The sequence below is a fragment of the Somniosus microcephalus genome, chromosome 5 (assembly GCF_052327205.1).
Source record: "Somniosus microcephalus isolate GS21.2 chromosome 5, FLI_Smic_1.0, whole genome shotgun sequence".
Lineage (NCBI taxonomy): Eukaryota > Metazoa > Chordata > Chondrichthyes > Squaliformes > Somniosidae > Somniosus > Somniosus microcephalus.
The window spans coordinates 247,286,799-247,301,507 of NC_140991.1; the positions used below are offsets into that span (position 1 = coordinate 247,286,799).

General features: G+C 45.7%; 1 protein-coding gene across 2 annotated transcripts in view; it reads right to left on the reverse strand.

The window, feature by feature from the left end:
• LOC147117641 (phosphatase and actin regulator 1-like) overlaps nt 1-14,709 on the reverse strand; it is a 698,578-nt gene that overhangs the window by 283,270 nt on the left and 400,599 nt on the right. For both annotated transcript variants that reach the window (XM_085988804.1, XM_085988803.1), the window contains one exon: nt 11,684-11,806. In XM_085988804.1, coding sequence (XP_085844930.1) covers nt 11,684-11,806 — 123 coding nt within the window. The remainder of the gene's footprint in view (nt 1-11,683; nt 11,807-14,709) is intronic.

Genomic DNA, 14,709 nt, shown 5'->3' on the forward strand with positions numbered 1-14,709 from the left:
CCTGTCTGCTGAGCACTGGCAAATAGAACCATAGAAAGTTACAGCAGGAAAGGAGGCCATTTTGGCCCATCGTGTCCGTGCCGGCCAACAAAGAGCTATCCAGCCTAATCCCACTTCCCAGCTCTTGGTCCGTAGCCCTGCCGGTTAGAGCATCCCAAGTGCACATCCAAGTACTTTTTAGGGTTCCTGTCTCTACCACCCTTTCAGGCAGCGAGTTCCAGGCCCCCACAACCCTCTGGGTGAAGACATTTCCCTTCAAATCTCCTCTAAACCTTCCCCCAATTACTTTAAATCTGTGCCCCCTGGTTTTTGACCCCTCTGCTAAGGGAACTAGGTCCTCTGTATCCACTTTATCTATGCCCCTCATAATTTTATACACGTCAATAAGGTCTCCCCTTAGCCTCCTCTGTTCCAAGGAAAACAGACCCAGCCTATCCAGTCTTTCCTTGTGCACCAGTCGCTGAAAGTAAGCATGCAGGTGCAGCAGTTAAGAAGGCAAATGGTATGTTGGCCTTCGTAGCAAGAGGGTTTGAGTACAGGAACAAGGATGTCTTGCTGCAGTTGTACAGGGCCTTGATGAGACCACATCTTGAGTATTGTGTGCAGTTTTGGTCGCCTTATCTGAGGAAGGATGTTCTTGCCATGGAAAGAGTGCAGTGAAGATTCACCAGGCTGATACCTGGGATGGCAGGAATGACGTATGAGGAGAGATTGGGTCGATTGGGCTTGTACTCGCTGGAGTTTAGAAGAATGAGAGGGGATCTCATCGAAACTTATAAAATTCTAACAGGACTAGACAGACCAGATGCTGGAAGGATGTTCCCGATGGTCGGGGAGTCCAGAACCAGGGTTCACAGTCTAAGGATAAGGGGTAAGCCATTTAGGACAGAGATGAGGAGGAATTTCTTCACCCAGAGAGTGGTGAACCTGTGGAATTCTCTGCCAAAGAAGGCAGTAGAGGCCAATTCATTAAATATATTCAAGAAGGAGTTGGATATATTTCTTAAGGCTAAAGGGATCAAGGGATATGGAGACAAGGCAGGAACAGGGTACTGAATTTGGATGATCAGCCATGATCTTATTGAATGGCGGAGCAGGCTCGACGGGCCGAATGGCCTACTCCTGCTCCTATCTTCTATGTTTCTAAGATTCGCTACTCCCGGTAACATCCTTCTAAATCTCCTCTGTATCCTCTCTAGTGCAATCACACCTTTCCTGTAATGTGGTGACCAGAACTGCACGCAGTACTCTAGCTGAGGCCTAACTAGTGTTTTATACAGTTGAAGCTTAACCCCCTGCTCTTGTATTCTATGCCATGGCTAATAAAGGCAAGTTTTCCATATGCCTTCTTAACCACCTTATCTACTTGTGCTGCTACCTTCAGGGATCTGTGGACATGCACTCCAAGGTCCCTTTGTTCCTCTACACTATTCAGTGTCCTACCATTTAATGTGTATTCCCTGTCCTTGTTAGCCCGCCCCAAATGCATTATCTCACACTTCTCCTGATTGAATTCCATTTGCCACTGTTCTGCCTATCTGACCAATTTATTGATATCTTCCTGCAGTCTACAGCTTCCTTCTTCAGTATCAACCACACAGCCGATTTTAGTATCATCTGCAAACTTCTTCAAGTCAAGATCGTTGATATATACCACAAAAAGCAAGGGACCTAGTACTGAGCCCTGCGGAACCCCACTGGAAACAGCCTTCCAGTCACAAAAACACCTATCAACCATTACCCTCTGCTTCCTGTCTCCGAGCCAGTTTTAAATCCAACTTGACACTTTGCCCTGGATCCCATGGGCTTTTAACTTCGTGACCAGTCTGCCATGTGGAACCTTATCAAACGCCTTGCTAAAGTCCATATACACTACATCAAACGCACTACCCTCATCTACCCTCCTTGTTACCTCCTCAAAAAATTCAATCAAGTTTGTCAGACACGACCTTCCCTTAACAAATCCGTGCTGACTATCCTTGATTAATCCGTGTCTTTCTAAATGAAGATTTATCCTGTCCTTCAGAATTCTTTCCAATAATTTTCCCACCACCAAGACTAGGTTGACTGGCCTGTAATTACTCGGTCTATCCTTTTCTCCCTTTTGAATAAGGGTACCACATTAACAGTCCTCCAGTCCTCCGGCACCACACCTGAAGCCAGAGAGGATTGAAAAATGATGGTCAGGGCCTCTGTTATTTCCTCATTTGCCTTGCTTAACAGCCTGGGATACATTTCATCCGGGCCTGGGGATTTATCCACTTTTAAAGCTGCTAAACCCCTCAATACTTCCTCTCTCACTTTGTTTATTTCATCTAATATTTCACACTCCTCCCCCCCGACAGCAATGTCTGCTTTGCCCCTCTCCTTTGTGAAAACAGACACAAAATATTCATTAAGAACCCTACTGACGTCTCCTGCCTCCACACACAGATTACCCTCATGATCTCTAATAGGCCCCACCCTTTCTTTAGTGATCCTCTTCCTCTTAATATATTTATAATACATCTTTGGGTTTTCCTTGATTTTACTTGCCAAGAATTTTTCATGCTCTCTCTTTGCTTTCCTAATATCATTTTTAATTGCACCCCTGCACTTTCTGTACTCCTCTAAAGATTCTGGTGTAGCAATTCGTGTGCATCGCCAATAAATAATCGAGTTTGACTTCGACGAACTATAAATAAGTTGTTTATTTACAGGAACAGGTTAAATACAACAGGTAAGGTAGCAGGTAAGATGGCTGACTGTAGGAGCACCGTGGTGTAGGTCTTTCCCCAGTGGCGACGCCACGAGGACTGAGTTCGCAGTCCTGTGGAGAGCGTGATGACGTCATCGCGTTTATGTTGTGACGTCATCACGTTGTTCGCGTTTCCCGCGCTTAGGGCGTCACGTGATGCGCGTCGTTGTGTCGCTGGCCGTTGAGGCCGAAGTCGCGAGCGCGGGAGCGGGAGGCCAGGCTGAGCCGGTGCTTGCCGCGGGAGTGGAAGATCGCGTCGCTCCCGTCGGCTGGCCGATGCGGCCGAAGTCGCGAGGCCGGGCTCTGCCGGCGGCCGTCCTGGAAGGCCGAGTTGGGCCGGCAGCCGCCGCACGTACGTCACGTGGTACGTGACGTGACGTCAGCGCGCTAGGGCGCGTCTTAAAGGGGCAACGGCCCAAACAGGTAGATTAAAGGGGCAATGGCCCAAACAGGTAAGTTATACATACAGTAAGGTAAGTTAAAGGGAATTATGTATATCTCAATGTAAGGGACAACCGGTGGTACCACCACATAGGCCCCCCCAGAATTTGCTTTAACGAAAGTCCAAGGATGAGATGGTCTGACGAGCTGGTGGTCACGGCGGTCGTGCTGTCTCGACTTGGTAGGCGAGGTCTGAAGATGCTGCTCGTGAGCGGATCCTTACGCGCGTCGTGGCGAATAAAGTGTATCCGTCAGGCGAAGGACCGTGGAGACGTGCGAAACAGCAGGCCTTGTCAGAGTGACGGGCAAGTCGGGCGGACGCGGGCGATGACTCTGTTGATGTTGGAACAAGTCCTTGTTCTGACGAAATCTGCAGGAACGCCGACGGGCGATCCAGAAGGACTTGACTGGCGAGGTCGGTGAACTCGCCGACAGGTGAGCGAAACCTTCAGGAGGCTGGAACACGCGGAACGGTGTGTGCCATAGTGCTACGACGTTAAAACAGAGGGTGAAGAGTTGCTGCGTTGATCAGTGATCGGGGAGGCCAGCAACTTTCACGTGGCTGATCGCGGCCGCAGGATGCCCGTTGGACCCGTCCTCGATGTGTGCAGCGTCAATAGAGGTTTGCATTTGTTAAAGGGAAAACTGGAAAAAGGGCGGCAATGGTCCGGGTTGTTGTTGCTTTCAGGAGGGGTCAACTCTGCCTGGAGGGCGGCAACACTTGTAACTGTTGTAGATTTAGTAGAACACAGCCAGGAGGGCGGCACGCTTTTTGTTCATGCTGAATCGTGTAGTAGGTAACACAACCAGCAGGCTGAAGGGCTGGTGCATCATCGGCGGAGAAGGAGTCGTTGTTTTTCACGAGGGATAGGTCCTCGTGGTTCGTGAGGGATGGGTCCTCATGCGCGAGGAGAGTGTCCTCGTGTTTCATGGGGGTGAGTCCTCGTGGTATCCCCGCAGGGCGCGCTCCGATTTTGTGGGCCCGAACATGCTGTACCCCGCGCTTGGAGAGATGTATACTTGCTGTTGCTTTGGACGTAGAGGCGGACGATCCGTGTGGCCATAGGAAAGACGAGTACGGGGACCCTAAGCAAGTGCGTGGTCGACGCCGCATCGATGTTCTCGTCGAACGGGGCTTCTACCTTTATAAAGCACGAGGGAGACTGTGGCTCCCTGGATTGCGGTAGCGACAGCAAAACGGCTGGTGCTTCCATGGCGTGCTTCTTTTGTGAAAATTGCTCACAAAAAAACGGGGTCCGGTTGAGTTTTGTCCGTGTCAAACGGGATCTGCTCCAGACTGCGCTTAACTTGCGAATACGTTCGCAAAGACGGGGTCGCCTTTGGAGGAATCAGTGTTAGGCGGTTGCTGTTCCGTGGTTGTTCGTCGGTTGTGCGTCGGTCATCTTGTGGGAAGACAAGGTTCAGGTGCGCGTTGCTACCGTGAAAATCGTTCACGGATACGGGTTCACCAATTGTAGTGTTGGAATTGATGCGCTCCCGTACTCACGTCGTTGGGTCACCAATGTAGCGATTCATGTGCATCGCCAATAAATAATCGAGTTCGACTTCGACGAACTATAAATAAGTTGTTTATTTACAGGAACAGGTTAAATACAACAGGTAAGGTAGCAGGTAAGATGGCTGATTGTAGGAGCTCCGTGGTGTAGGTCTTTCCCCAGAGGGGACGCCACGAGGACTGAGTTCGCAGTCCTGTGGAGAGCGTGATGACATCATCACGTTTATGTTGTGACGTCATCACGTTGTTCGCGTTTCCCGCGCTTAGGGCGTCACGTGATGCGCGTCGTTGCGTTGCTGGCCGTTGAGGCCGAAGTAGCGAGTGCGGGAGCTGGAGCGGGAGGCCAGGCTGAGCCGGTGCTTGCCGCGGGAGCGGAAGATCGCGTCACTCCCATCGGCTGGCCGATGCGGACGAAGTCGCGAGGCCGGGCTGTGCCGGTGGCCGTCCTGGAAGGCCGAGTCGGGCCGGCGGCCGCCGCACGTACGTCACGTGCGTGACGTGACGTCAGCGCGCTAGGGCGCGTCTTAAAGGGGCAACGGCCCAAACAGGTAGGTTAAAGGGGCAACGGTCCAAACAGGTAAGTTATACATACAGTAAGGTAAGTTCAAGGGAATTATGTATCTCAATGTAAGGGACAACCGGTGGTACCGCCACGCTGGAGTATTTAGCCCTCGGTATCTGTCATACGCATCCCTTTTGTCAGAGCCTCTGACTCTGATGATAGATTTCCGTAACTACCCTGTTAAATTAGAACATAAGAACGTAAGAAATAAGAGCAGGAGTAGGCCATTTGGCCCTTCGAGCCTGCTCCGCCATTCAATAAGATCATGGCTGATTTTCTACCTCAATTCCACTTTCCTGCATTATCCCCATATCCCTTGATTCCCTTAATATCCAAAAATCTATCGATTACTGTCTTGAATATACACAACGACTGAGCCTCCACAACCCTCTGGGGTAGAGAATTCCAAAGATACACCACCCTCTGAGTGAAGAAATTTCTCCTCATCTCAGTCCTAAATGGCCAACCCCTTATTCTGAGACTGTGACCCCTGGTTCTAGACTCCCCAGCCAGGGGAAACATCCTCCCTGCATCTACCCTGTCAAGCCCTGTAAGAATTTTGTATGTTTCAATGAGATCACCTCTCATTCTTCTAAACTCTAGCGAATATAGGACCACTCAATCTCTCCTCATAGGACAATCCCCCCATCCCAGGAACCAGTCTGGTGAACTTTCATTGCACTCTCGCTATGGCAAGTATATCCTTCCTTAGGTAAGGAGGCCAAAACTGTACACAATACTCCAGGTGGGGTCTCACCAGGGCCCTAAATAATTGCAGTAAGACGTCTTTACACTTATACTCAAATCCTCTTGTAATAAAGGCCAACATACCATTTGCTTTCCTAATTGCTTGCTGTACCTGCATGTTAACTTTCAGTGATTCGTGTACAAGGACACCCAGGTCCCTCTGAACACCAACATTTCTCAATCTCTCACCATTTAAAAAATACTCTGCTTTTCTATTTTTCCTACCAAAGTGGATAACTTCACATTTCTCCACACTGTATTCCATTTGGCACATTGTTGCCCACTCACTTAGGCTGTCTATATCCCCTTGAAGCCTCTTTACATCTTCCTCACAACTTACATTCCTACCCAGCTTTGTATCATCAGCAAACTTGGATATATTACATTTGGTCCCCTCATTCAAATCATTGATGTTGATTGTGAATAGCTGAGGCCTAAGCACTGGTCCTTGCGGTACCCCACTAATTGAGTGCTGTGAGGAGGATGCCGAGAAATTCCAGGATGATTTGGACAGGTTGGGTGATTGGGCAAAAGCATGGCAGATGCAATATAATGTGGATAAATGCGAGGTTATCCACTTGGTGTCAAAAACAGGAAGGCAGATTATTATCTGAATAGCAATAGATTGGGAGAAGGGGAAGTGCAACGAGACCTGGGTGTCCTTGTGCACCAGTCGCTGAAGGTAAGCATGCAGGTGCAGCAGGCGGTTAAGAAGGCAAATGGTATGTTGGCCTTCGTAGCGAAAGGGTTTGAGTACAGGAACAAGGATGTCTTGCTGCAGTTGTACAGGGCCTTGGTGAGACCACATCTTGAGTATTGTGTGCAGTTTTGGTCGCCTTATCTGAGGAAGGATGTTCTTGCCATAGAGGGAGTTCAGCGAAGATTCACCAGGCTGATACCTGGGATGGCAGGAATGACGTATGAGTAGAGATTAGGTCGATTGGGCTTATACTCGCTGGAGTTTAGAAGAATGAGAGGGGATCTCATTGAAACTTATAAAATTCTGACAGGACTGGACAGACTAGATGCAGGAAGGATGTTCCCGATGGCCGGGGAGTCCAGAACCAGGGGTCACAGTCTAAGGATAAGGGGTAAGCCATTTAGGACAGAAATGAGGAGGAATTTCTTCACCCACAGAGTAGTGAACCTGTGGAATTCTCTACCACAGAAGGCAGTAGAGGCTAATTCATTAAATATATTCAAGAAGGAGTTGGATATATTTCTTAAGGCTAAAGGGATCAAAGGATATGGGGAGAAAGCAGAGACAGGGTACTGAATTTGGATGATCAGCCATGATCGCATTGAATGGCGGAGCAGGCTCGAGGGGCCAAATGGCCTACTCCTGCTCCTATCTTCTATGTTTCTAAGTTACAGCCTGCCAATCCGAAAATAACCCGTGTATTCCTACTCTCTGTTTTCTGTCCGTTAACCAATCCTCAATCCATGCTAGTATATTACCCCCAATCCCATGAGCCCTAATTTTGTTTAATAAGCTTTTGTGGGTGGCACCTTATCGAATGCCTTCTGAGAATCCAAATACACCACATCCACTGGTTCCCCCTTATCTATCCTGCTAGTTAGAACCTCAAAAAACTCTAACAGATTCATCAAACACGATTTCCCTTTCATAAATCCGTGTTGAATCTTCCCAATCCTATTATTATTATCTAAGTGCCCTGTTACCACGTCCTTAATAAGAGATTCTAGCATTTTCCCTACTACTGATGTCAGGCTAACTGATCTGTACATTTTTTGAGTTCCTTAGCGTACTTGATCCTGTACCCAGATATAAAGGAACTAGCACAGCAGGATCAAAACAGGAGAACAACTGAGAAATATTGAAGACTAACTATAGTTATTCACACAAACAACAGACAATTACAATGCATCCCATCAGCTCTCGAATACTCCCTCAAATTTTCTGCAGGCAAGGCACTTTACAATTAACTGCATCAGGCTGTAAATCTGTGCTGCTAGCTAAAATACAGGCACAAAATATTCACTCATTTAATGCATATTTACTGAAAACGGCTGCTTTCTACAGAAGGTACAGAGCGAGAAGTATGGTGGGAGCCAACAGGCCAGCCTTGAATCACACTATCATGGAGGGGATTGTCTAGGAAGCTGTATGTAGCATGGTTTCATTATTCTTCAAGAGAACCACAGTGAGGGATTCGAGACCTCACAGCAGTGTTATGCCCTGTGCTGAAACTGAGCAGTAAGATTATTGCAGCCAGCACCACAGGAACAGGCAGGTGGCTCACACGTCACCACCAGTTCTTTGCCTGCAGTTGCATCTGGACAACTGACAGGAGAAGCCCTGAAAACAAGCACGCCCCTACATCCAGAATTAGATAGGCTGTCTGGATTGGCCACATACTGAGATAAGCAGCTACCTGAATCACAAGGACATGTACCTCAAAACGCTAAGGAAGCCTCAGCAGCATCAAGTCAAAACACTGTAGGTGCTTGAAAAACAAGAATGTCCAATTAATTAAAGGCAGGCCTCCAGAAACAGTTGCTCAATCAGTGCCTGGGTTGCATCATCTTCTGTATCCTCCTCCATGCTATGGCTTCTTGTTGGTCATCTTCCACCAGCAAACATGTATCTCTTTCCACAATGCTGTTACTCAGCAGGCAGCATGTTATTATCGTTCTATCAACTTTCTCCCAGTCAAGCCAAACACTGGAACCACTATGTGAGCACTCCAATGCCCTGCAATGCCCAATGGCCTGTCTCTCAAATGTGTTTAATTGCATGCTCTATGTGAGGAATAGAGGGAGAGGTGATATGGGGATTGCATAGCAATGTCCTCAGCCATAATTTGAACAGATAGCCCATGTCTCAGAGCAGCTAACTGTTAAAATTCATCGTGAAATAAGTGGTGAATCCATTATTCCCATAAAATATGAGCCTCACGAGCACTCCTAACTGATTTGACTGTGGTCACAAGCTATTTTGAGATTTATCAAGCCCCAGTCTTTTCTGTTGATGAATGGCATGTGGGGATGCAGAGGTGTTTGAATGACCACATGGGGCCATGTGTTGGTGCCTTGTTCTCTGGGAACAGCTGAACAGCTTTCTACATATTCACCAGCATGTCAAAACAAGGTTATGATATCAGTTAACCACAGTTGACCCAAAAACAATTACAATATTAGATTTTTAAATAAAACTTCAAGATATAAACAAAATTTACTTCTATCGACACAGGTTACAAATGAAACTTGATTTCTGACTCTGCTGATTCTCATGGAAACATTTTACAATTGCTAATTCGTGAGATCATCTTAGTAAAAAACCTCTTATTGTCCTCGCCTGTACTTCAGCAGATGCAGTGTCATTTGGAGGATTCTGTGTTAAGATATTTCTAAGAATATTTCCTCCTGGTAAGAACATTTTTACTTGGAATGTTGCAGAGAAGGAGTAGTGAGCCTTGAAACTCAGCTGTTTCTTAGGTCTAAGCAACAACATAAGTGACTATTGTCACTGAGCAAAATTATAAACTTCAAACATTGCAAGCTGCCATTTTTATCTGACCACTGTTACATATATTAGAACATAAGAATATAAGAAGTAGGAGCAGGAGTAGGCCATACGGCCCCTCGGGCCTGCTCCGCCATTCAATAGGATCATGACTGATCCGAATCTAGACTCACGTCCACTTCCCTGCCCTCTCCCCGTAACCCCTAATTCCCTTATCTGCTAGGAAACTGTCTATCTCCATTTTAAATTTATTTAATGTTGCAGCTTCCACAGCTCTCTGGGGTAGCAAATTCCATAGATTTACTACCCTCTGAGTGAAGAAGTTTCTCCTCATCTCAGTTTTGAAAGGGCAGCCCCTTATTCTAAGATTATGCCCCCTAGTTCTAGTCTCACCCATCAGTGGAAACATCCTCACCGCATCCACCTGATCAAGCCCCCTCACAATCTTATATGTTTTGATAAGATCGCCTCTCATTCTTCTGAACTCCAATGAGTAGAGTCCCAACCTATTCAACCTTTCCTCATACGTCAACCCCCTCATCTCCGGAATCAACCGAGTGAACCTTCTCTGAACCGCCTCGAGAGCAAGTATATCTTTTCTTAAGTATGGAAACCAAAACTGCACGCAGTATTCCAGGTGTGGCCTCACCAATACCCTGTATAACTGCAGCAAGACTTCCCTGTTTTTATACTCCATCCCCTGTAACGATCAAAAACATGTCATTCTATAGTGAACACTAGGTGGAGCCGTAGAGCTGTGTAGAGCTGTATATAGCTGTATGTATTAAGACTACACTACCCAGCTGTATGTATATTAAGACTACATTACCCATGAGGCTAGGCTACCCACAAGGCAGCAGTCAAGATGGAAGCCTCTACAAGATGCTGTACAAGTCCACATGTGCTCAATAAAGCACCTGTTTTTATACTCCATCCCCCTTGCAATAAAAGCCAAGATTCCATTGGCCTTCCTGATCACCTGCTGCACCTGCATACTAACATTTTGTGTTTCATGCACCAGGACCCCCAGATCCCTTTGTACTGTAGCACTTTGCAGTTTCTCTCCATTTAGATAATAACTTGCTCTTTGATTTTTTCTGCCAAAGTGCATAACCTTACACTTTCCAACATTATATTGCATCTGCCAAATCTCTGCCCACTCACTTAGCCTGTCTATGTCCTTTTGCAGGTTTTTTATGTCCTCCTCACTCACTGCTTTCCCTCCCATCTTTGTATCGTCGGCAAACTTGGATATGTTGCACTCGGTCCCTTCCTCCAAATCGTTAATATAGATTGTAAAGAGTTGGGGTCCCAGCACTGACCCCTGCGGAACACCACTGGTTACTGATTGCCAGCCCGAGAACGAACCATTTATCCCAACTCTTTGTTTTCTGTTAGATAGCCAATCTTCCACCCATGCCAGTATATTACCCCCAATCCCGTGATTTTTTATCTTGATCAGTAATCTTTTGTGTGGAACCTTGTCAAATGCCTTTTGGAAGTCCAAATACACTACGTCCACTGGTTCCCCTTTATCCACCCTGTATGTTACGTCCTCAAAGAATTCGAGCAAATTTGTCAAACATGACTTCCCCTTCATAAAACCATGCTGACTCTGTCCTATTAAATTATGTTTATCCAAATGCTCTGTTACTGTTTCCTAGCATATATTTTCTGTTTATAGAATGTATTTAAAATAATATTTTTAAGTAATAGGCTAGGGTGCAGTGACCTCATTACTACATTGTCAGGTAATTTAAAATTGTTAAACAACATATTAAGGATTAAAATCCTGCTGTCAAAAGTCATATCTGACAGGAGTTCCAAGACCTGTGATGCATTCTAACCTACCGAATTAAAACTCTGCGTTATGCAATTAACTTTGTAAAAAAAAAACCACAGAAAGTGTAACAAATAACCAGTTTAAAATAACAGTTATGTACACAGTACAGAGGCAAAGCGATATCATATGTGTCTAGTATAAATCCGAAAAATGCACAAACATTTAATAATGGGATCCCTGAGGGGCTAAACAATGCAGTCAAAATATTTTTTAAATTGCAGCAATCTGCCATGGATGTCTGATTTCCCGAATGATAAATTCCTGACCTTGGCTACACCTTAACAGCCACGTACTGAGCACAGGCTAGGCTCCTTTACACAGAAAGAGAGAGAAAATCAGAGGCAACTCACCCCGGATCACTCTCAGGTGCCCCACTGGTCTCTTACAAGTGCCAATAGTAGAGTCCTGGGAATAGGCTGCCTGCCTGTCTGTCTGCCTTCTCAGCCGAGGTATGGTGTAGGCTGCGGGAAAACCTAAAAGATGGTAAGAAAATGTTTTAAATGGGAAATCTTTTTTAAACGCTGAAATTTTATTCAAAAACTGCAGTGGGCTTGCATTTGATATTTTTGTGAGAGCCACCGACAATGGTGGCACTGCAAGAGAGTGTGTGAATGATCACTGTGGAGATCTGCATTCTGATGGTTGAGGATCAGATAGACAGCACATCCTTCAGGGAAGCACAAACTCTACAGGGCTTCTTCTTCAGTCCCCAGCTCTACAGTACAGCTGAGCTCAGACTGATTCTGGAGTTGAGCTCCATAATTCCAAACCAAAGTAAGTGATCCCTTAAGAATCAACACAGTTGCTTTGATGTACACGTGTACCATATGTTCTAGTATCTCCTGGGTGCTCAAAATGCCCCAATTCATACTAGAGGTGTTTTCAAGAGCTGGAAAGCACTGTTGATAATGTCTCCAACCAGTTTTGACCCCACCTGTAGCCCATGGACCATTCCAAACTGTGATGTTCTTTCTACATTCACCAGCCACTGGACACAGACTGGTTCAAAAAGTCAAAAAGAAAAACAGTAAAAAGAAATTGGAAAGACTGCAAATGCCTTTGTTGGAGGAAATTTTAAAATGGCACCGTAGTGCCTGCTGAAATACTTGACATTTTGCAGACACTGGCATAACAGACAGCTGACTTGATCTGCTTACACCAAACGTGTGATGTCACTTGAACAGAACAGTAATATAATTAAGTTGTTTGCTAACGGTATAATAATATAATCAACTTGTTTTTGACAGAATGTGATTAAGGGTTGCTAAGGTATCGGATTGGCCAAAGTTAAAGGATGCTAAAGTACCAGATTGGCCAAGGAATTAATGTAATATGGTATCTTTCCTGTTTTTAAATTGTATAAAAGGAGCGCGGCTGCTATAGTAAAGCTGAGAAGCTGGCGATTGCACCAAGGGGGTGTATAGCACTTCTCCCAGAGCGCTCTGTAAATAAAAGTGTACTCGCACATTCCAGCAAGGTCCGCAGTAGTCTGAGTTTATTGCTCTGTAAGTCGAAGTTGGGTATACGTTGACCCTGTATATCACTGGGTCCGTTCAGGCTCCAATTCGGTGGTAACACCTTAGAATGTTGCATCGGGCATTTGGCCCTGAGGTTATGGGGCAGATTTTCAATAAAAAACACCTCCAACAGTTGCTTATTTTTTTAAAGGGATATGGATATACTAAACATAAGAATATAAGAAATAGCAGCAGGAGTAGGCCATTTGGCTGCTCGAGCCTGCGCCGCCATTCAATAAGATCATAGCTGATCTTCTACCTCAACGCCACTTTCCTGCACTATCCCCATATCCCTTGATTCCCTTAATATCCAAAAATCTATTGATCACTGTCCTGAATATACTCAACGACTGAGCCTCCACAGTCCTCTGGGGTAGAGAATTCCAAACATTCACCACCCTCTGAGTGAAGAAATTTCTCCTCATCTCAGTCCTAAATGGCTGACCCCTTATTCTGAGACTGTGACCCCTGGTTCTAGACTCCCCAGCCAGGGGAAACATCCTCCCTGCATCTCCCCTGTCAATCCCTGTAAGAATTTTGTATGTTTCAATGAGATCTCCTCTTTTTCTTCTAAACTCTAGAGAAATTAGGCCTAGTCTCCTCAATCTCTCCTCATAGGAAAATCCCCCCATTCCAGGATTCAGTTTGGTGAATCTTCATTGCACTCCCTCTATGGCAAGTATATCCTTTGTTAGGTAAGGAGACCAAAACTGTACACAATACTCCAGGTGGGGTCTCACCAGGGCCCTATATAATTGCAGTAAGACGTCTTTACTCTTATACTCAAATCCTCTTGTAATAAAGGCCAACATACCATTTGCTTTCCTAATTGCTTGCTGTACCTGTACAAGAACACCCAGGTCCCTCTGAACACCAACATTTCCCAATCTCTCACCATTTAAAAAATACTCTGCTTTTCTATTTTTCCTACCAAAGTGGATAACTTCACATTTCTCCACATTATATTCCATTTGCCATGTTCTTGCCCACTCACTTAGCTTGTGTATATCCCCTTGAAGCCTCTTTGTATCCTCCTCACAAGTTACATTCCCACCCAGCTTTGCATCATCAGCAAACTTGGATATATTACATTTGGTCCTCTTATCCCAATCATTGATATAGTTTGGGAATAGCTGAGGCCCAAGCACTGATCCTTGTGGTACCCCACTAGTTACAGCCTGCCAACCCAAAAATGACCCGTTTATTCCTACTCTCTGTTTTCTGTCCATTAACCAATCCTCAATCCATGAGCTCTAATTTTGTTTAAGAACCTCTTGTGTGGCACCTTATCGAATGCCTTTCAGAGGCTCCCAGCACGGAGTTTCAGAGCTGATTCACAGATCTCCTGGGTTTCCAATTACTGAAATTAATGACCATAACATTTTGAATGACACAAATTGGGCTTGTTGACCCCTGCACGTGATTCCCTGATCCATATTACTGGTGAGCGAGGGATCCCTGGAGCCTGGTCTCGCCAGATTACCCTTTAATATCAGCCTCAAGGGTACATCATGCAAAGTTGGAGGCACGGTGCTGGTTGCTCTCTCACTCCTGATGCCATCAGTGGCAGAAGTTTCATATCTTTCAGAATTACTTAATGCAGTGGGGACATTTTCTCATGGTAGTACATAACAAAGACTTGCAGTGAGGATGGGGCAGGACCGTGGGTTAGGACTCTTTGCCCCTGAAGAAACCCACGTTTGAATCCAGTCAAGACCAATGAGAAGAAAGTCTTTTTGATCTGCTGACAGTAAGGGTTCTAACTTGAAACCAGTTTGTGAAGTTTCATCTTAAGTCGAAGTAGGACAATGCATACAACGCCAAACTATCCAAATGTAGTATTAATTGGCACCATGCTG